At 41.9% G+C, this 24,558-nt stretch overlaps 1 protein-coding gene across 3 annotated transcripts in view; it reads right to left on the minus strand.

The window, feature by feature from the left end:
* Nucleotides 1-24,558, minus strand: part of LOC306888532 (ribosome quality control complex subunit TCF25-like) — a 120,257-nt gene that overhangs the window by 74,561 nt on the left and 21,138 nt on the right. For all 3 annotated transcript variants that reach the window (XM_079446886.1, XM_079446887.1, XM_079446888.1), the window contains exon 6: nucleotides 19,997-20,079. In XM_079446886.1, coding sequence (XP_079303012.1) covers nucleotides 19,997-20,079 — 83 coding nt within the window. The remainder of the gene's footprint in view (nucleotides 1-19,996; nucleotides 20,080-24,558) is intronic.

Consider the following 24,558-nt stretch of genomic DNA (forward strand, 5'->3'; position numbering starts at 1 on the left):
TATTAGGCCCCTTTGAGGTCTGACGCAAGGCACCTCCATCAAGGGGGCGTTTGAATTTCTAGGGGGAGCACAAATTACGTTATGTGTGTGTGTGTGTGCTTCATGTGGGAAGCGTGCAATCTGTGATTGGTGCAGTTGCTGACGCTGCTAAAGCATGCAATCGCTTTCTTATGCGTGATGTTTTATCGGTTTTACTTTCGAAATCGATCACGTTCAGCAAGGAAGGGAGAGGATGGAAAGTGGGGGGGGGGGGGCAGTAACTCGTTGGCGCCGGTCGTGCCTTGCGGTCCGGTCTGTGCGATATGAACGATATCGTGGATGTTAAAATCAGTACCACCACTCCCTATATGCAGAGTATGCAGTTTGCGTAGGGCACCAACTCCCGGGGGGGGGGGCACCATCCCAGTTGCTCAAAAAAGAAAAAAAAAAACTTGAAAAAAAGTGTGACGCACCATTCCCGCATCCGCTCACACCTCATGTTTGTAGCTGAATGCAAATGATCATATTTGATTGACAACTATGCCCGTGAAAAGACATCAGTAATCTGACGCGGAGAGAAAAAAAAAAAAAGAAAAAAAAAAAAAAAGATGAAAACGTTACTTTCAGGTAGGCTACATTCAAAGAAGTTAATATTATATATATTTTTTTTTTTTTTTTTTTTTTTTTTTTGTGGCTATAAACAGACCTAAGCCAACAACAGCCTTTAAAATGACTAAAAATGCATTATATAAAAACAATGAGGCAACCCTGCTGAAAAAAACTATATAGACCATCACAGAAAATTCTAACACCATCACAAATTAATCACAAATAACTCACAAATGCCATTACAACCCATCAACTTTTAACCATTAAAACAATAAAAAAATGGTTTTCTGTAGTGTGTTTTGGGACATATTCCATTAGGATTTACTGGTTTCAATAAGCCACCAATAAAAGGTGACCAATTACCAGTAGAGACCCACAGGGTCCATTACAGTTTAAATTAAAACCAATAAAAGTCCCATTATAACCAGTAAAACCATTACAAAATTTGTGATGGTGTATTGTTTTTTTTTCAACATTACATGTTATTACAAATGCCTGTAAAGGGAGCCAAAGGCCTGGTCATTGCTGCTGTTACACTTACAGGACGGTCAAGTCCTTGTTTAATAGGCTATTGACCAAACATTTAATTCACATATCCACTTAATCTTTCATTTTTGGCCACCTTTTTGCTATAGATGACAAAGCCTCTATAATTTCTTCAACAAAAAAAAACATGTGGACGTCACAACCCTTACAAAAATTAACCATGGTTTTCGTAGTAAAACTGCTTAATTTTCTTTTGCGTGAATTCTGAATGCTTCAGACCATAAAATCAATCAGACAACTGTATCACTGCCATAGGTAACTGTCTAGAGCTACAATTGTAATTTGTAAATAAAACAATTTAATTACAATTTATTTGTTTACTTTTAAATTTTATTAAAGTTCTATTTTGACCCCTGTGGTAGGTGTTTTTTTTTTTTACTTCCATAATATTTGAGGGAGGGGGCACAACAATATAACCCTGCTTAGGGCACCCATTTGGCCAGCAGCGGCCCTGATAAAAACGTCTCGACGATCTGCTTTTGTAGAAATATCGTTGTATCTTGCTACAGCGCATATTCTATCAGCTGCGGTTCTGGCGCCGCTGTATCAATATACTGTACAGTGCCACATACATTCACATCTGTAAGAAGATATTTTGAAGAATGCAGGTAACCAAACAGTTGCTGGTCCACATTGGCTTTGACAGTAGGGGAAAAAAAATACTATGGAAGTCACTGTGGACCAGCAACTGTTTGGTTTTCCACCTTCTTCAAAATAGCATTTATGTTTAGCAGAAGTTCAAGTTCAAGTTGCGCTTTATTGTCATTCCGCTACATGTGGGGACATACAGTGGAACGAAATGTCGTGTCTCGCAGGACCACGGTGCTACATAAATACAGACATACAACAATGAAGTAAAAAACACTATAAACCTATACACTACTAACCTGCTGACAGATTTAACTATAAGTATACTAATATATATTTACCCTATACAAACTAAAAGAATAAAGGATAAAAAAAATACAACTATACGAATGCTTCACATAAATATTACCCTATACAAACTAAAAAATAGAAGATAAAAAATACAAACTATACGAATGCTTCACAAATACTGTACATGTGCAAAGAGAGACATTTGAGTCAGCAGCTGGTTGGGGAACAGTGCAGGATGAACAGAAGGAGGAAACTCAGGTTTAAAACAACTTTTTAGTGAGTAAATGAAGATATAAAAATAAAACACCTATTTTAATTCTTGGGTGAATTACTTCCTTTAATGTTTATAAAACACCAAACACAAAGAGAACAATCACTCGCTACTCTTGACTGATTCCTATTAAAGAAACTGTATTAAAGTTTTTCCAATCTATATAGTGTTTTATTTTTATACACGGAACAAAATTATAAACGCAACACTTTTGTTTTTGCCCCCATTTGTCATGAGCTGAACTCAAAGATCAAAGACTTTTTCTATGTACACAAAAGGCCCATTTCTCTCAAATATGGTTCACAAATCTGTCTAAATCTGTGTTAGTGAGCACTTCTACTTTGCCAAGATAATCCATCCACCTCACAGGTGTGGCATATCAAGATGCTGATTAGACAGCATGATTATTGCACAATGTGTGCCACTCTAAAATGTTCACAATGCCACAGATGTCGCAAGTTTTGAGGGAGCGTGCAATTGGCATGCTGACTGCAGGAATGTCCACCAGAGCTGTTGCCCGTGAATTAAATGTTAATTTCTCTACCATCTCCAAAAGGCGTTTCAGAGAATTTGGCAGAACATCCAACCGGCCTCACAACCACAGACCACGTGTAACCACACCAGCCCAGGACCTCCACATCCAGCATCTTCACCTTATACAGTTATATCCATTACTTCTGTATTCTGAATCTTGCAATTGATGATGACACACACAAACCAGGATGAAGATGAGGGAGCTGACTTTGAGAGAAAAGCAAGCAATTTGGATGCTAAAACAAAAGAGGAAGTCAATTAGAGCTATAGCAAAAACAAAGGGCATGGAGAAATCAAGAGTTTGGAAACCACCAGCGACACCAGCAACCAACAATGACCTGATCGGCTGAGAAAACAACAGTAGTTGATGACAGACAAATCATAAAAGCTGTGAAAATGAACCCTAAAAGACGTGTCTGTAAAATCACCAACAACTTCCAGAAAGCAGGGGTGATGCTCTGACAATCTACTGTCCTCAGGAGACTTTGACACAGAATTACAGATGTTACAAAGCAAGATGCAAACCTCTGACCAGCACCAAAAATAGAAAGGCAAGATTAGAGTTTGCAAAAAAGCACAAAGGTGAGCCAGAAGAGTTTTGGAAAATGTGGAGAAAAAAAGGGAACTGCAAATGATCCCAAGCATACAGCCTCATCTGTAAAGCATGGTGGAGGTGGTGTTGTGGCATGAGCATGCATAGCTGCCTCTCTCTCAACTTTACTGATGGCTTAATATATGATAATAGTAGCAGAATGAATTTGGAAGGGTACAAAACCATCTTGCCTACCAATATTCAAAAAATGCCACCAGATTCATTGGGAAGTGCTTCATATTGCATCAGGACAATGACACAACACACCCTGCCAGTTCAGTCAAGGAATTTATAAGGGCAAAGAAATTGAAAGTCTTAGATTGCCCAAATCAAACTCCAGATTTAAATCTGATTGAACATGAATTTCACCAGCTGGAGAGGAGAGTAGGCAGAAACTCCCCAAAACAAGCAACAATTGGAATTGGCTGCATCTCCTCTCTGTCTCTGTGTATCAGCGTAGCACCATTTTGAAAATAATCAATTGATGATCATGTTTTAATCACATATTGTGTATGTCTTTTTAATAACTACCGAATAGCTTAAAGGTTAATATTCATGTTTGGTATGTATGAGTTTGGAAATTCATGCTTTAAATGTTTCTTCCAATCAATTATTTGTCAAATGTATCATAGTCTTGTTATAGAAATCATGTCCAAATTATACTTTACAAGAGCGGGAAAATTCTGGCCATGTGACTGATACAGGATTTATGATGGGGAAGAAAGAGTAAGATCATTTCTAATTGGTCAAGACATCCATTGGGACGGGTCCGAAAGCAGAGTTTAAAAACTCAGCACACCATCAAATCTCTCTCTCTCTTCTTTTTTGATTCAACTTTTGCCACCGCGTTTTGACACTGTTTTTTTTAGCGCTCTTTGAGCGTGCTCTGGCCTACATGCCAGCTGCTACTTAACACCACGATGAGAAGAAAAACCACCTAGTCTTGTTACCTCATTTTATTCTTTCACTTTAGTTTCTTTTCTTTCCGTTGAGTTTCGTGTTAAAAAAAGTTAAGTTTGCCGCAAAGTCCAGTTCGACTGCACCCGCTTCAAACTTCAACTAGCAACTGAAACCATCTCCAGCCAACGCCCAACGATTGGCTTCCCAAGACATCACTACAAACGACCACTAAACTGTCAGCCAATCAGCAACCTCGGGAAACCCCCTTTCTGCAACAATGACGACAAAAGGGAATCCCTAAAGGCAACGCAAGCAAGTAACTTCCAGATTTTTGCTGAGCTGGTGCATTTAATCCAAATTTTAGCCTCATTGAGAAACTCAAAGCGAGGGTTTAATTAAGTGATTGATGGTTGTTCCGCTCTATGCAATAGCACATATTGCTGTAAACTTGGGATATCACATTTTCATTCTCTTAAACTCATTCTTTCCTCACTTTCTCTTTTTCTGCAACGTGTGAATGCTTGTGTTCATGTGTTAGATTAGTTTACATGTCTTACTAGATTTATCAAATAAAGCCTTATTTATATTGAAAAGAGAAGTATCATGTGTTTTGTGCATACAAGTTAACCCTCTGAGCCCGACAAACGCGAATACGCGTTTTGGGGCAGATTTTCCTGATAAGGCAGAAATGAGCTTGAATTACTCTGCCATTCTTGATCGTTCAGATAAGAGCAATACACCATTCGAATCTGTAAGGGCTCTACTTTTATTTGTATACACTCATAATAAAAACTAAACTTTGTGCTTTTGAAGAATAAAGAAAACAAACAGGGTGCGCTATCGGTCTTCTCAGTCTACACGATCTGTTTTCAGAAATGCGTCACTAAAATGAAGTGTAACTCAGCGAATACTCAACACAAAAACATGAGAGTTACCTCTATAGAAAGCTTCAAGTGTCTTCTTTCAAATGAAATAAGTCGTATCGAAAACAAATATTCTGTGATGAAGTAATCCGTATGAAACCAACAGGATGTTCAGTCTGTCCCGTCTAACTCATTATTTCTAATGAGATCCCGCCCCCTCGTGTTAACATGTAAATAACCACGTGACCCGCGCGCGCCTGGAGACGCCCAACAACAAACACGGAGGCTGTTCATCGCTGCTATACTGTTAGTTTCTGGAAGAAGACGAGATGAGTAAAGGCTGCTGATCGATCTGATGAGTAAGTAATGTTTCTTTTCTGCATTAGTTAACGTGTTATTGTGACAAACTTGAACATTACTAGTTGGGTTGTTCCCAAACTACAACAAGATGAATACTACACATCTAAGAATATTTAGACCATGTTTATTATTAATAATCTGTTCACAAATATATTTAAATAACGTGCTAAACGATAACAATTAGTTCTCAGATATAAAATATATTTTTTATAGTGCAAAGTTAATCTTTTTATAGAATACATGATGTTCAGGATGGCTATATGACTACAAAATCATAGTTGGGTTTTCCCCAAACTATAATTCCTGACTAAAATGTTTGAAATCCAGTAAAACATTTTGAATATGATGGGCAATTCATTGTATTTAAATTTCTTACGGCGCGATGTTGTTTTCATGCTCTATATAAAACAATAAAATATGAGAGTACATTGTAACATGATGAATGCTACGAGTCTAAGTATGTTTAGAACACGTTTATTATTAATAGCCTACTCTGTTCAAAAATAGATTTTAATAGCATGCTAAACAATAATAATTAGTTTCTCAAAAATAAAATGTCTTTTTTTTTACGATAATACAAAGTATGAATGAGTCTATGACTACAAAACATACATATATATATATATATATACACACATATGCATATATACATATACATACATATATATATATATATATATATAGTGTGAGGAGTGTCCCGAGCACCTATCAGCGTCGCCCTGGAAACGGAGGAGGAACACCTGCCTACAATCATCATGGGCTGATCGGTCACAGCTGACACTCATTAACAGAGGGCTACAAAAGCCTCTCTGAAACACAGGCTTGTGAGTATCGTCTCCCAACGAATGGTGTCTAACGCTTGTGTCCTTCTTGTGCCCAACCAGACAGCAGCTAGTGACCGATCCGCCCGCCACCTGGAGCACCACGTCACCCCACAACCAGCACTGACGGACCACGACACGGAACACTCTGCACGGCTTGAGAGCACCGGACCCGTTAGCACCCACACTCCTTCACCTTTGTACAATAAACACACCCTCCGGGGCATTTATTGCACTTTTACCTGTCGTGTGATTCTTCAGCCCGCTACACTGGTGGAGAATGCGGGCAGATTGCTGAAGAATCACCGACTGTCACGACATCCCCAACTAAATTTTTTCTCTTTTCCTTGTGTTTCACCCAGTCACTCACAGGCGGCAGCTACTCCCCAGCCATGGAAGAGTTGTTAAAACACCTCACTGAAGTGAGTATACGTCAACAGCAGATCGTTGAACACATGGCCGCTCGACAGGGAGAGGCGGAGCGTGAGATTGCCGCTCTGCGCGTTTCTGCTGCCCAGCGGGTTCCGCTGCCCGACCCCCGAGTTCAAGCCACCCAGCTCCTGCCGAAGATGACGGCCCACGATGATGTTGAGCATTACCTCCAGATGTTTGAGGCCATCGCGACGCGGGAGGACTGGCCGCGAGAGGAGTGGGCGTGGGTCCTGGCGCCGCTATTGACCGGCGAATCGCAGCAGGCTTACTTCTCCCTGCCAACCAACGCAATGGAGTCATATGACGAGCTGCGTAAAGAGATCCTGGCCCGTGTGGGACTGTCCCCCATTGCAGCAGCCCAACTGTTCCACGCCTGGGAATATAACAGCCGGTTGCCAGCCCGCGCCCAGGCGGCTGAACTATCTCGCCTCTCCCAACACTGGTTGTTGTCTGGAGATCCTAGCGCCGCTCAAGTGGCCGAGCGGGTGGTGGACCGTTTTCTCCGGGCCCTTCCCCGCTCTCTTCGGCAGGCGGCCGGCATGCGGAACCCGCAAACCACCGGGGACCTAGTGGAGGCGATTGAGCTGGCAGAAGCAACGCAGCGACGGGAGGCTGGGGAGCGAGCGCCGCCTTTTCCCCGGAGGGTGTTCCAGGAGCGACGCGCGCCGGAGGGCACCCAACGCTCAGTCAGCAGGCCCGCGGTTCCCGGCATTCAGGATGAACCAATGCCCACCGATCCTCCACGTTCGGTTGATCGTACCTGGCTGGCAGGTTGCGTAGTTCACCAGGAGCTGCAGCCGGGAGCCCCGCAGGCGAGGGTAAAGATCAACGGGCGAACATACCAGGCCTTGCTGGACTCCGGGAGTGCCGTGAGTTTAGTCCAGCCAACAGTGGTCCCACCGAGGACAGGCACCAAGGCCCGGATTCCCATCACCTGCGTACACGGAGATACCCGCCATGTTCCAGCTCGACAAGTCTCCATCACGGCTAGCCCAGGCACTTGGCCCATAGAGGTGGGGGTTATTAAGGATCTGGCCGTGCCCGTCCTCCTCGGCCGTGACTTTCCGGGGTTCGACCAACTGCTCACCACCGTTACGCAGCCTGCCAGCCCAGCCGGGAACCGCCGACGAGGGAAGCCAAGCCGACGTCCCCGACGACAGCAGCCTGCCCTGATGACGACCGATAGCGCCAGAGACGGTGAGTCCCCCTCCCAGTCCGCTAACCTCTTCTATGATGTGTTTCAACAGGCCAGGGGAGGGGGAACGTTCGCAAAGGAGCAACTCGGGGATGATCGGCTAAAACACTGCTGGGCCCAAGTGAGAGTGGTTGAAGGGAAGGAAACCCAGCCACCACCGCACCCGACCCCTCACTTTGTGGTCCAGAATGGCCTGCTGTACTGCGTTGCCCAGCGAAGGGGGGAGGAAGTACGACTCTTGGTGGTGCCACGTTCTAAAACAGAGACCATAATGGAGCTGGCCCACGCCCATCCGATGGCTGGTCACCTGGGGGCGCAGAACACCATCCAAAGGATAAGGGACCGTTTCCACTGGCCCGGGCTGGATACGGAGGTGAAACGGTTCTGCCAGGCGTGCCCGGTGTGTCAGCGGACGGCACCACGGACCCCTCCCCCCTCGCCGTTGATTCCGCTGCCCATAATCGAGGTGCCCTTCGAGCGAATAGGGATGGATCTGGTGGGACCGCTGCCTAAGTCTGCCCGGGGCCACGAACACATCCTCGTCATCGTGGATTACGCGACCCGCTACCCTGAAGCCATCCCCCTTCGAAAAGCCACCTCGAAAGCGATTGCTCAGGAACTCTTCCTACTTTGTAGTCGGGTCGGCATCCCCAAGGAGATCCTGACCGACCAGGGCACCCCCTTCATGTCCCGGTTGATGGCCGACCTTTGCCGCCTCCTCAAAGTGAAACATCTGCACACAACAGTGTACCATCCGCAGACCGATGGGCTGGTCGAAAGATTCAACCAGACGTTGAAGCAGATGCTCCGTCGCGTGGCTGCTGATGATCGCCGAGATTGGGACCGGATGCTTCCGTATGTCCTTTTCGGCATACGGGAGGTTCCCCAGGCCTCCACCGGTTTCACTCCCTTTGAGCTCCTGTTCGGCCGTCAACCCCGGGGCCTGCTCGACGTTGCCAAGGAGGCCTGGGAGCAGCAGCCTCGGTCCACCATTGAGCACGTCCGGGACATGAGGGAGAAGATCGACCGAGTGATGCCCCTCGTCAAAGAGCACCTCGCCAAGGCCCAAGAAGCTCAAAAACGTCGCTACGATCGGGCGGCCCAACCACGGGAGTTCCAGCCGGGAGACCACGTGCTTGTTCTAGTCCCGACCGCCGCCTGCAAATTCCTCGCCCAGTGGCAGGGTCCGTATACGGTAACCGAGAAAGTGGGGCCGGTTACCTACCGCGTGCGCCAACCAGGAAGGAGGAAAGAAGACCAACTGTATCACATCAATCTCCTGAAACGTTGGGTCGGGACTAGGACCCAGCTCTCAGCGTTGGTGGCCACAAATCCCGTGGTTGTGGATATCAGCTCCCACCTCTCGGCCGCCCAGAAGACGGAGCTTCAACATCTGGTCGGTCAGTTCTCGGATGTGTTCTCCCCACTCCCCGGGCGGACTAACGTCCTCGAGCACGACGTGCGCACACCACCTGGGACCGTCGTCAGGCAGCGTCCCTACCGGATTCCTGAGGCTCGGCGACACGCCATCGAGGAGGAGGTACAGGAGATGTTGAGGTTAGGAGTAATCGAGCCATCCCGCAGCCCTTGGTCCAGCCCCATCGTAATGGTTCCGAAACCAGATGGCACCCTCCGTTTTTGTAACGACTTCCGCCGGCTCAACGAGGTCTCCGAGTTTGATGGCTACCCCATGCCACGAGTCGACGAGCTCCTGGATCGTCTGGGGAGAGCCCGGTTTATCTCCACTCTGGACCTCACAAAGGGATATTGGCAGGTCCCACTGACGCAGCAAGCCAAGCCAAAGACAGCCTTTTCCACTCCATCTGGGCACTGGCAGTACCGGGTTCTCCCCTTCGGGCTTCACGGGGCACCCGCGACGTTCCAGAGGATGATGGATATCCTGCTGAGGCCCCACCAGGAATATGCGGCTGCCTACCTGGATGACGTCGTGGTTCACTCGGAGACCTGGGAAGACCATCTGGAGCGACTACGGAGGGTGCTTTTAGAGCTGCGTCGGGCTGGACTTACCGCCAACCCAAAAAAATGTCACCTGGCTCTCCCTGAAGCCAAATACCTCGGCTTCCAGGTGGGCCGTGGACTGATTAGACCTCAGGAGAAGAAAGTGGCAGCGATTCTCTCGGCCCCACGGCCCACCTCAAAAACAAAGGTACGAGCTTTTTTGGGTTTGGCGGGCTACTACCGCTGCTTTATTCCTAACTTCTCCTCCTTAGCAGCTCCCCTGACAGACCTAACCAAGAAGGGGCGGCCGGAGAAGGTTTCCTGGGGTCCCACGGAGGAAGAAGCTTTCCATCGGCTGAAGGCAGCGCTCACTTCGGAGCCAGTGTTGCGCGCACCGGACTTTAACCGCCCCTTCTTGCTACAGACGGACGCCTCCAACACCGGGTTGGGAGCGGTCCTTTCCCAGGTTGCGGACGGTGAGGAACACCCGGTGTTGTACATCAGCCGAAAGCTGTCCCCGACCGAACAACGCTATGCCACGGTGGAGAAAGAAGCGTTGGCCGTCAAGTGGGCAGTCCTGGAGCTAAGGTATTACCTCCTCGGCAGAAAATTCACTCTTTTTACTGACCATGCCCCTTTACAGTGGATGGCCCGGGCCAAGGAGACCAACGCCCGAGTGACTCGCTGGTTCCTGGCGCTCCAGGACTTCCACTTTGACGTGCGTCATCGGGCTGGGACCGCCAATGCCAACGCTGATGGACTCTCGCGGCTGTGGACAGCTTTCATAAGTCTGTCAAGGGTAACCCCTCCCTCGTTCCCCGTCTCTCCCCCTTCTCGCAGGACCAGGACGTCGCTTAGGGAGGGGGGGGGGGGGAGTGTGAGGAGTGTCCCGAGCACCTATCAGCGTCGCCCTGGAAACGGAGGAGGAACACCTGCCTACAATCATCATGGGCTGATCGGTCACAGCTGACACTCATTAACAGAGGGCTACAAAAGCCTCTCTGAAACACAGGCTTGTGAGTATCGTCTCCCAACGAATGGTGTCTAACGCTTGTGTCCTTCTTGTGCCCAACCAGACAGCAGCTAGTGACCGATCCGCCCGCCACCTGGAGCACCACGTCACCCCACAACCAGCACTGACGGACCACGACACGGAACACTCTGCACGGCTTGAGAGCACCGGACCCGTTAGCACCCACACTCCTTCACCTTTGTACAATAAACACACCCTCCGGGGCATTTATTGCACTTTTACCTGTCGTGTGATTCTTCAGCCCGCTACTATATATATATATATATATAGATGCTCCTGATATAAACATGCTCACAAATGTTTTTTCTCTTTTTTTGGTTGTTAGTATTTTATTGAATCAGACGCCTGCACCACAGATGATGAATCCTGCTGACTTTCAGTCTCTTCAAACTGTTTTCCTCTGAGAGCGCTGCACCAACATCAGAAGTTCAACAGTTTCTTCTTGAATCCATGGAAAGTAGCAGAAACACTTAAATAACATGTAAATATCAGGTATGATTTATTTGTTTCACTTGTTGAACAGAATCTGTTGCAGGAACGAGTCAAAGTCTGTTCACATCTCTGTGGTTAGATCAGTGTGCACAATAATGTGTCTTTGACCTTCATTATGTATGTTTTGATTATACGGTGTTGTAAATAAAATACAAATAATTAAAAAAACCAATTTTTTCAGTCTCCTCACACTCTCTTACCTGCCTCAGTCACAGTCACACTGATGGGCCATTAGCAGCTTTAGGGGAGGGCCTTTTGTCTCTCAGGTGAAAATCACTTAATATTCAAGGCCATTTCCACTCCCTCGCATATTGGCTTTCTATCACAAAACATGTCTTTAAAAATTTAAATCAATGTATTGTTTTCTATGAGCAAATAAACAAGATGATTTTCACAATTTTGAAGCAAAAATTAATATTTTATATTTATATTTTTATTAAGCAACTGAAAAAAGCACAAATATCAGGGCATGCCGAAAGTTCTCCAGGTCTCCAAAACACCCTCAGGGCCCAGAGGGTTAATGTCTTCAACTGCCAATCTTTGTTACTGTGCTATTTAATAGTGTTTTCACTATATTTTGGATTTACGGCTCAGTGAATCGCTGCCATGAAACAGTGAGTCTGTTCAAATTCCCTATAAAATCATAAATAATTCCCTTTGAGCTAAATTGACCTGTTCCCTTAAATTACATATTACCTTTACAAGGTATAAAGTAACAAACATATCAATTGGTTAAGACATCAAGTAGGATAATACATTTTTTCTTATTATAATCTGATCTGAAAAATGGAAGTGTGCTTAATGGGTACGTGAGCTTAATTGGTTTACCCTAATTCTCATTTTTATACAAAAAATTACTATTATTTATACAGTATTTTTTCTCTTTTTTTATTATATTACATATAAATTTATGTAAAATTACAAAAAAAATTATCTAATTAAATAATGTAGTTTATTATATTAAAGGTTTATGTCATCATTTAATGTTCTTCTTTGTCATTTTAAAGTAAATAGTTTTATATTTAGGTGTATTTTTACATTCAAACTCTGTAATTCTGAACACAAATATTACAAACTCTTCATTACATCAAACAATGCTTATCTGCTTTTAAAGAGTAAAGCTGCACTGCTCTCCAGGTTGAAACTTCCAGGCCTCTGCCCACACACCAGTTGATCCAAATTGCCAGGAAATTGTGAATAGACATGAGAAAAGCACACATTTTTTACAAGCTCAAACTCCCCAGAAAACTTTAACAAATACACCGATCAGAATGTGCATTTATTTGGAATGTGTGAGAGAAACCCTGCTAGACATTTTAATATTATAAAAAGCAGAACATGTAGAATAGTGTCTGAAAGTACTGGAATGTATCCCAGCAAGCAATGTGTGTGAAACGTTAAAATATGCACAGTTTAGAATCCTGAATTTGTCAAATGTGCATGTCTTTGTATTTTGGAAACACTTGCCATTAGGTAACAGGACTAACCATTCTGTTGCAAGCACAGTGTTGAAATTAATATCTATACATGCATTATCAAACTGATCAATTATTGTTGAACATTAGTTGGACAGCACGGACAACAATGTTCATGATGGAACATCACTCTGGCTTAGGGCCAATCCGTACATTCTCTTTGCTTATGAATAACTAAAACAGTCACTTTCTATAGTGAGAAGTTCAACATTTTCAGTTTACATTTTCTCACATCACAAAGGCTATTATGATCTACTGCAGTCAATAGCTTGCAAATATCTATGCTGTTAAATTAAATCTGTAGACAAATTTTGTAACTTGCATGCAATTATGGCATGCATTTTTAAATACGTTTTACAGTGGACAGATGATAAACCAACAGGCTGTGTAACACAGCAGTTCAATAAAGGACTAAATACAGAAAATGCCACAGCTGCACAACTGGTGCTTCTAAAGGAAAGATCACGGATTTGCTAATATACAAAACGGGGCATATTTGTCATGTCAACTCAATATAACTACACAAGTATAGCCAAACATGTATAAACACACACATGGCTGCCATGATTTTGCTAAGTAAGAACATTATCAGAGTTGATAATGTTCAAAAAGATAAAAAGTTATAGACACTGACGTGCCTTGAAAAATATTTTTCCACACTGAATGTTTTTTTATTTCATATACAAATACATTAAATAAGTCCTGGAGCAATCCAGAAAAGTAATGGATTGAAAGCCACGTCTCATGAGTTCATATTTCAAATTTGAAGAAGACACCATGCAAAATGAGATTCCTGCAATATTTTTTCTGAAACTATTTATAGTTCCCCCACCCCCCTGTTTGAGGAAAAATAACCACCAAATGGATTGCAGAATTATACAAACTATTTTAGTCATTACAGGGGTAGACAATAAGGGAAATTTGCCACTGGCCCTCCGGGCCAGTGTCTTTTGAAGTTCACTGGCCCAGGTCAACGCGTCGGGTATTGATCCCAATAATCACGAAAAAGAACAGTTTGCTTGAACAACATGAATAGCATTTATTTTTTTTAAGGTAGGTTTAGTGCAAAAAGCAGCAAAACTGTGCAAAAACATGAAACAAGTGCAAATAAACCTATTGCATAGGATTCATTCTCCGTAGTCACACAGCAATTCATTATATTATGTTCATACCATAGGTTTCATACACGTTAACTTTTCTCTAACTTACTTGTCTGCATATGTGGGCATTGATCTGCAGAGCTCACAGTAAACCTCTTTTTTTTCTTGATCGTAGCCCCCTAGGGGTGGGCGATATGGGAAAAATATCATATCACGATTTTTTTTTTTTTTTTGAAATATCACGATTCACGGTTTTATCACAATTCTTTGTCATGTTGGTTTTACAAGTTGTCTGAGCATTACAGCCAAACTAGAAAGACAAAGCCTTTCAAGGTAACAAAAAAAAGACATGGCAGATATTTAGGCCAAAGTGGGCGAAGATAAAAATCTTTGTCATTATTTTATCTTTCTTATTAAAAAATAAGAACAAAGATACACATTACAAATACACATAATATACAATTAAAAAAAAAAAGCTTTATTTTCAGGTACAATAGGTGTATTTAGCAGAGCATTCAATGAAATTGAATGAACAAATATAAAAATAAAACACTATATAAACTGCTTCCTAAAGCAACTATTAAAGTTTTTCAGTCAAGAATAGGGAGTGATTTTTCTCTTTGCGTTTTGTGGTTTTGTTAACGTTAAATGAATAGTTCCCCCAAAAATAAATATTCTGTCATCTGTCTGTCAATTCTGTCATGATGTTTTATTTTTATACCATCATTTACTCAAAAGTAGTTTTAAACCTGAATGAGTTTCTTTCTTCTGCTGAACATTTATAAATGCTATTTTGAAGAAGGTGGAAAACCAAACAGTTGCTGGTCCTCAGTGACTTCCATAGGATTTTCTTTCCTGCTATCAAAGTCAATGTAGACCAGCAACTGTTTGGTTACCCGCATTCTTCAAAATATCTTCTTTTGGGTTCAGCACAAGAAATTAATAGAGGTTTGGGACAACATGTGAGTGAGTAAATAATGACAGAAATTAAATTTTAGGGTGAACTATCCCTTTAATGACAGTCAACAGCATGTTTAGTGTCCTGTCCCTTTAAGAGCTGCACGCATCTAATATACAGGCACGCATCTGTTTCTCTCTTAACTATTTACTTTCATTTTAGAAATAACCAACTGAGTCTGTATGTGAACCTTGTGTGTTTTGACAGTATTAGCGCAAAAGATAAGTTAGTTGAGTAATCAGGCGCTGTTAGACAGGCTTTTTAGCGCGCGTGCTTCAGGTGTATGTGCTCAGAAAAAGCGCAGACCAGCGCGCGAATGAAACATTTAACCAGCAAGGCTTGTGTGCAAATAATGTACTTTTGCGATCGCGAATAAGTGCAGTGTCCTGTCAGAGTAACTCTACTGCTGTATGTGGTGTTGTACAGTATATAGAGACCGCGGCGCCAGAACTGTATTTGACATAATGTGCGCTGTAGCACGATACTACCATATTTCTTCAAAAGCAGATGGTGGAGACATTTTTATCGTCCACGATCAAAAATCATCATATCGCACACCCCTAAGCCCAGCCAATTCCAGCGGTCTCGCCACTGGGGCTGAAACTTTCTCTGCCTTTTCTTTTCGTATTCGCTTTCGCTTTCCCTCAATTCCTCTGGTGATTTTCTCTTCCTTGCCTTCTCTTTTTTATGATGGGGGTTTCAGAAACATGTAGCCTAGCTTAATAGTAGCTATAGGTAGGTGCTGAGCAGCAGTGTGCAGTTTGCGCGCGTAACCGCGGGAGCGAGCAAGGCGGTGTGACATCACGGAGCGCATAAACTGCTGCATCTGTAACTGTCGGGATCACGTAACGTGTTAGCGGTGGTTACCGAGACGATTTGACAGAAATCAAAACACAGAACCACAGGTAATTAATGTGAAATTAGAGTTTTTTTAATCGAGGCATTATTTTTACTGGCCCCACCGGGCTAGTGGTTGGAGCGATCTGGTGGCCCTGACGGTTTTAAAAGCACGTCCGGGCCACCGGGCCAATTATATTGTCGACCCCAGCATTATACATATTCCTGCATAGTTTTTCAATTATAAAATAATAGACAGATTTATTTGAAAAATACAAAAATAAATATTTGAGTAATAAAAAAGGAAAAAAAAAAATAGAAAAAAAATGCTTTGTATATAGTATGTATACTGAAGTATTCTGATTGCCAGACATGAAGTGATATTGGCAGACATGGTCATACAGTCAGTAATCACACGCTGATGTCCGTCCATACATATGATAATCATGCAGATACGGCCACATTCCCCACACAATACACACACACCAGGGTTTCCGTTGTCCGGTAATTGCCGGACATTGGCCGAAAAAAAAATGAAATGTCCGACAAAATTAAATCTCTCCGGTCAAATTGTCCGATTAAAATGGCCTAATAATCCCGCCCCCCTAACACAATCTGAATTTGAGAATAAGCCTAAAATGTATAAAGCAAAAATACACCGACCTTTGGCTATGTTATAAAGGAACAGGCTCTACCGTTTGAAAGTTATTAAACATCGCATGCTGCATTTCAAATAAAGCGCACGCCTCAAACGGCTGTAATATAGACCTAAACAACGAACGAATGAGTGAGACGTCTATTTATAATAAACGCAGCATTCTTTTGTAGGCCTATAATTCTAATATCGTTCTCACCTATTATATTATCTTATAGCTCTTCAAGAATATGCAGAACCAGCGATCAGAAGGATTATTTGCCATTTTACAAGCATTGAGTCTGCGGACACCGCTCCTCTTATCGATGCCATAAGCCTGCGACGTGATGCCCTCGCTGTCATGACAGCGCTCCGTGGCTATGGAGGATTGCATTTCTCCACAGCCTGCGAAGTCCTCATATGTGATTTCAACGAAATGTATCCAGAGTGGACCAAGCTCGCCAAGATAGCCTGTGTAATCCCTGTCTCGAGTGTTCCTGCAGAGAGGGGGTTCTCGCTGCAGAATCGGATCAAGACGAAGCAGCGAAGTCGCCTTACGGAGAACAAGGTTACGCGGCTTATGCGCATTGCAAGTTGTGGAGAGACTCTGGGAAGTTTTGATTTTAAGTCGGCAGCTGGACGGTCTCATTCTGTTTGTAAAACTGTATGCTACAGCACCGTGTTGTTTTTTACCACCAAGACGCTGTTTTTGAGCGTAATTTATTCTATAACGGACGCGAACAATAACTCTCCCGAAGAAATGAAATGTAAACAAAGGAATATTCATCCTTATTACAACGTTATTGTTTCGCTGGACTAAAAGTGCTCGCTGGGATGTTGTTCTGTGGACCCTTACCTCTCTAACTAAACTGGGATTTCAGCAGTGGACGCATTTGTGACTCGTTATTACAATGAATCTGGTACGTACGGCTTTTTTATTCTGCCTGTTTTGATGTGTACTGCTTACACAAATGTAGCAAATACATTCCTTATAAGCTTTCCATCGGAAAACAGCGATCTGTCGTCGATGCTTGAGGCTTACTGTGCGTTCACACCGCCGCCGGCGAGAGCGTCAAAATTCGCCCTGGCCACCCTGACTGCGACGCTGTAGAAAAGATTCGTGGACGCGCTGACGCTCTGACGTAGATCGTATGCTCGTCTTGTATTTAAAGGAACCGCAAAGGAAACAAGCAGGTTGATCTTGTGCAGACTGACCACAAGTAGAGTATAAGTTAATATTTGAAATGTGAAAGTGAGAAATTGATCGATGGAAAGAACTTAATTGTAGTTACATGTTTGCTAACCAAATAAACCAATTAAAAGCCATTTGTGTGGTGTGGATTTGTGTTCATGGTTAAGTGCTAGTCTAATTTCAACATTATAGAAGACATTTACTAGCCTTGGTCTTTAATTAACATTAATTTGTGTGCAGCCTACATTACAAACTGTCCAGATTGAAGTGTAGCCTTAATGCAATTGGTGTTGTTTTGAGCAAATAAATTGCATTCCCGCTGAAAAACAAACGTTGTAGCGGGAAAATGTCCTCTATAAATTTTATTTATTTATGTCCATGTACACAAACAGGGACACGTCAAATATTATCGGGAAACCCGCCACAGCAATAATTAATCTCTCTTCCATTTTGCTTGGGAACTAATGTGGTCGGAACCAAAGTTTACAGGACTGCGTTCTCTGGAACCCTCTCAAGGACTTCTACATTCCGATTGGTTGCCGCCCAACCGCGTCATAGCTCATTACCATAAAGTTGACCTGATTTCAACTCTCCTCGACGCTCTCACCGTCCAAGACTCGCCGCGCCGCTCTCGCCGGAGCTCGCCGCCGGCTCACATTGAAAATGAATGACTTCCGGCCACTTTGACGCTCTCGCCGCCGGCGGTGTGAACGCACAGTTAGACCTTCAGAATGATATATAGTTTGTCAAGATTAACGATATTATTTCACGTTAAATTAATTCATAAACATTAAACTAGTGGGGGAAAAACGCTTCAGTGCGCCGTCGCTCTGGTAAACGTTAACAGGTTAAAGGGGTCATATGATGCGATTTCAAGTTTTCCTTTCTTTTTGGAGCATTACAAGCTGTTCGTGCATAGATGAGATCCCTAAAGTTCCCTAAATTTTGTTTACTGTGTTGAGAGTTGCTGAAATCGCGTTTGGTCTCATACTGTATTGCGTATCTTGTCAGTGTCTGCACTTGCTTGGCCATTTTTAGTGATCAATAGGAAAGTGGGTTCAGCTGAATTCTAATAGTGATTTGTTAGATAGGTATAAAAAAGATTATTATACCGCGGCAGCAGTCGCGGAAGCCCTCGTGTGAAGCCCTCTTAGTGTGAAGACTAAAGAGTGTAAAAACCATCTACTCTACCGTGCGACTCCACCGGGCTGGGACACCGGCAAAGGATTTAAGTATCGCTTTTTATTTTATTTTAATTTATGTGTTTACTATTGAAATGTTGTTGTATGCATTTGTCAATTTTATTTACTTTCTGTATTTTCTTAAATGTGTGTGTAGATAGTATTTACAGAGTTTTAACTTTTAGTTTTAGTTACTTTTTCTTATTTGTAAGTCGCTTTGGATAAAAGCGTCTGCTAAATGACTAAAAAGTAAAGTTGCAAAGACTAAAGTCTCAAAACCAAAGAGATATTCTTTATAAAAGTTATGACTCGTCCACAACCCCCTAAAACGGTTCATTCAAACACGCCCCCACATGTCTACGTCACGATGTGGAAATAATTGCGTAATGCCAGCCAAATGTTCACGCAAAAGGAAGAAGGCGTGGTTTCAGTAACCACAGTTAGTGTTGATGCAGCCATGTCAGGGAGACGCTGTGTTTCTATGCGAAAGCAAAAGCACTTCATTTGGCCTTCAGAAAGTAGATGCAATTAGGAATCATTGGTTAAGATTTGTTTACAACACAACATCACAACCCAAATGTGGAAATCCAAAAATTTGTGCAATTTTTTTCACGAAAAAAATAAAATAATAATTTGACTTTGCTATGACAATCTGGTGCTTCTGAATCAGCGACTGCAAGTATGTTTTGTTATTAGTTCAAGTATTTGCTATTGACTGTCGGAGATTTTGGTTAATGAAAATAGGTTAAGATTACGTTGTCTGTATTTAGTAGATTGTGTTTAGCACACAAAACAGTGATGATCAGGTCACCACACTGAGGTACAGAAATTCTACATTGATTAAAAAAAAAAAACAGTGCTGGTATCGGCCGATACTCCGAATTTTTTGTATTTGGATTGGTCCTAAAAAACAAAAAAAAAGGTATCGGTGCAACCCTAGTGCAGTTTTCAGGTTTGTAGTGGTTATATTGTTTAATATCATAATTTCATAATATAATTGGTGAAGGCCATTTTCATGATTTTGCCTGGGGCCCCACAAACCCACAGGTTGGCTCTGCCCAAATCCTATAAACTGATACAGCGGCAGCTCTGGGTAATATTTCTGAGCACTGAACATACATTCCGGGAAAATATGAAAAAGGGTCTGGTCTGACCTGGTCGACTGAAGCGGGGCCATGTGTCTTTGAAAACAGTCATCCAAGTACACCGATGAAGCTGCCTCTGTCTCTGTTTTGATCTGAATATGGACACAAACAAACACAAGAAAACATTTAGAATTTCAACTGACCCTTCACAAACACCCGCCCCCTTCGTTACTGTTGCTATGACAAGCCATGGTGCTCTTACTCCACACATCATGTTCTCACACAGTGAAAAATACACCGCGGAGCAAAGAGGAAACTGACAAGGCACCGACAGACAAGACAGAACAGGTACTTTAGGTATGAAACCGTCTCAGCTTTCAAATTTTTTTCATTTTTTAATAAATTAAAGCAAACACCATTTTGTGGCTCTTTAACGTGTTGTGACAGATCGCTGTAGAGTAGGGCTGTCGCGATTCGGCGATTTTATTTGACTATTCGATTTTTTTTTAATCCTCGACTTAATTTTGCTTGCATCGACTAACCGGCAGAATACTGGAAGTGGTGCATTTCACAGACGAGTATCCATAAAACACATTATTAGACCGTTTTCCAAGGCTGCATGATATATTAAACCCATGTAAAAATAATAATTAAGCACAATTGTGAATTCACAAACGCTATACGATTTAATTAAATAATTTGAGAGATGCAGTTCTAATACAGGATATGCACTTTATTTACATGCGTGTAGGTTACGTACGCGCATCACACAGCGGCTCCGGAGCGTTCACAGTAGTTTCACAGAAACTGTTATCATTCACATGTGTGGAGTGTCTCAAACTCCATCTCTGCATGTTGTTGTGAGTTTGGGTTAATTATAACATTCATCTGGGATGGCAACGTGCGCCATTTCATTAGATTTGTAGGGTAAATAATTTATAAATTTACGCAAACACAGGAGAATACATCGCGGTTTCAAAATAAAAGCTCAAACCCTCACTCTGAGTTTACATTTTTTGATGTCCACATATTAATTTAATTACAGTGGCTAGAGCATTTCTGTCCTAAAGAAATGGCCAAATATTAAAGATTAAGTGGACATTTGAATTAAATGGTGCTTGGTCAATATATCTGGGGTCTGAGGGTGTTTTGGGGCCCCGGAGAAGTTTTGACATGCTGACATTTGTGCTTTTTTCAGTTGCGTATAAACACTTTAATGGCTAAAGTCTAAAAACACTGTATTCAGCACAAACTGGGCTACAATAATATATGAGCAGCATGTATGTATGTGATTGTGTTTGTGAGAAAACAATGTTTATGCGTGGTTAGAGAAAAACTAAAATGTTAAAGTAACTGAAATAAGGCGATAAAACACATACAGAACATTTGTTCACAAGACTTTTGAGAATTGGATCTTGTAGCCTAGAATGAAATGATCTGAACTGGATCACGAATGATTTGCGCGAACACAGACACATTTAGACAGATCGGGGATCGCCGCATTCCCTTCAAAATGTTGGGAGTAAATGACGACTGCTATGACCCCTTTAAATTTGACAACTAAATTAAAGAGTTTTTAAGGCCTTAAGTTTTACATTTGTTAAATGGTATAAGAAAAGTCTTAATTATAATTTCAAGAGGTCTTACAGCTGAGAGTGGAAAGGCAAGAATCAATGCCCAATTGTGCATATCGACCTATGTTTTTACGCAGGAAACACCTAGTTAGGGGTATGCGATATGACGATTTTTGATCGTGGACGATAAAAATGTCTCCACGATCTGCTTTTTAAGAAATATCGTAGTATCGTGCTACAGCGCACATTGTCAAATACAGTTCTGACGCCTCCGTCTCTATATACTGTACAACACGACATACAGCAGTAGAGTTACTCAGACAGGACACTGCACTTATTCGCGATCGCAAAAGTACATTATTTGCATACAAGCCTTGCTGGTTAAATGTTTCATTCGCGCGCTGGTCTGACGTGCGCTTGTTCTGAGCGCATACACCTGAAGCACGCGCACTAAAACGCCTGTCTAACAGCGCCTGATTACTCAACTAAGTTATATTTTGCGCTAATACTGTCAAAACACACAAGGTTTACATACAGACTGAGTTGGTTATCTCTAAAATGAAAGTAAATAGTTAAGAGAGAAACGGATGCGTGCCTGTACTGTATATTAGATGCGTGCAGCTCTTAAAGGGACAGGACACTAAACGTGCTGTCGACTGTCATTAAAGGGATAGTTCACCCTAAAATTTAATTTCTGTCATTATTTACTCGGTGGAAAACCAAACAGTTGCTGGTCCACATTGACTTTGATAGTAGGAAAGAAAAATCCTATGGAAGTCACTGAGGACCAGCAACTGTTTGGTTTTCCACCTTCTTCAAAATAGCATTTATAAATGTTCAGCACAAGAAAGAAACTCATTCCGGTTTAAAACAACTTTTGAGTAAATGATGATATAAAAATACAACATTATGACAGAATTGACAGACAGAAGACAGAATATTAATTTGTGGGGGAACTATTCATTTAACGTTAACAAAACAACAAAACGCAAAAGAGAAAAATCACTCACTATTCTTGACTGAAAAACTTTAATACAGTTGCTTTAGGAATCAGTCTATCTAGTGTTTTATTTTTATATTTGTTCATTCAATTTCATTGAATGCTCTGCTAAATACACCTATTGTACCTGGAAATAAAGCACTGTTTGTTTTATTTGTATATTATGTGTATTTGTAATGTGTATCTTTGTTCTTATTTTTTAATAAGAAAAATAAAATAATGACAAAGATTTTTTATCTTCGCCCACTTTGGCCTAAATATCTGCCATGCATCTTTGTCTTTCTAGTTTGGCTGTAATGCTCAGACAACTTGTAAAACCAAAATAGTAAAACTAACAAAGAATCGTGATAAAAATCGTGAATCGTGATATTTCTATAAAAAATCGTGATATGATATTTTTCCCATATCGCCCACCCCTACCTAGAGTTGTAAATGTGAAAAATGAATGTGCCTACTAAAAATCTAAATAATTTAGACAGTAATATTTGTTTTAAATTAATATAATAATTCATATGTTTGACTTATACCTTTTCATAAAAATATTTAAAGGCTTAAATACCACTTTATAAGATTTTTGTTTTTGTGAAAACCTGCATCTAAATTGTAAATCATGTCATTTTATGGCTTAATATGTTACTATAGATATTGTCCAACCCCACTCATACAGTGTTCATTTTACTTGTGCAGCTAAATAGTAAAATAAAACGCTTTCTTTAATATTCATTGATATTTGTGACCCTGTCTGTGAAACCCCGGCTAAAGTTCAATTCACAATCTAAAGTTCACAAAATCTAATTCTGAGACAAAGAGCGTCAAAATTGCGTTTATTGCTGTAAATGATAGATTATAACAGTGGGTTCGACATATAGTTCTCTAATTTTCATTTCTAACATGATAAATGCTGAAATTAATAACTTTGACACTACGTTTTATTATTTTGTGCATAAAAAATACCAGATGTTTGTCCTAAATACTGATTTCAATCATCTCCGAGTTTACTTAAGGTGAAGAAACACCTGTTGAATCTCATATCATTCGATTCAGAAACTTCTTTTCAATCATTAAAAACTACAAACAGACCTCAGTATCAATTCACGAGAGCGAAATCATGTCAGTGCTGGGAAAGGCAAGAAAACTGCGACTTTAGCCGGGTTCCGATTTCTGTGTGGATTATTTCGTGGCATCACTGAAATTTCAAGAACAGCCTATTTGTTTTGTTACTCAACATTCTGCCAAGATAATCAGCTCAATTTAAGGACATTTTATGCTTGATACGTGTTGAAACAATTTGGTCTTTGGATGCTGATCATGACGCTGATGCTGCGGGGTTGATGAATTCCTATCTGGCATGAAGTGCGATGCTGTGAACGAGTCTGTGTCGATACATAAAAACAAAAACAAAAGAATAATCTAGATCAGGGCTATTCAATTGGCAGCCCGCGGGCCCAATCCGGCCCACCAATCATCTTCTTCCGGCCCGAGGAAGAGAACACAGGTTGCACACTCGCCTTGAATTTTTCTTGCACTAATTAATTTGTCCACAAGGTGGCAACACTGGCCCAGGCCAGCCAAAAAGAAAAGGGCGAGATGCAATAACAACAATCTACCGGAGACCGCAACATCAATAGCTGGCAGTTTTGACAAGCGCTTATGTGAGGGAGTTATGAGATATCCACAACTCTAACGTTAGTTTAAACAAGTTTAAAGACAGTATTATCGGTCATAACTTCTGGCGAGAAATAGCGCCGACACTAGACGAAGACTCTTATCAAAGCTGGAAGTATAGTTTGAAAATCTGCGCGTTTGGCTGTAACGTTACTCATAAGCTGAGCCGCTTCAGACAAGAGCACCAGCGCTTCAATGGACAAAACCACACACAATGATGTAAAAATATGTGGTTTTGGTGAGTCACCTCATAAACACAGACTGTAAAGAGTTGGGAGAAAATTGGATGTGTGTTACATCCGCGTCATGTGCGTCAGAAACAGCGCTGCTATTCAAGTGAAACCTGCTGCAGTCTGTGACTGATGTAAATCAAAGAACTAAAGAAAAAGAGA

Source organism: Barbus barbus (assembly GCF_936440315.1).
Source record: "Barbus barbus genome assembly, chromosome: 22".
Classification (NCBI taxonomy): Eukaryota; Metazoa; Chordata; class Actinopteri; order Cypriniformes; family Cyprinidae; genus Barbus; species Barbus barbus.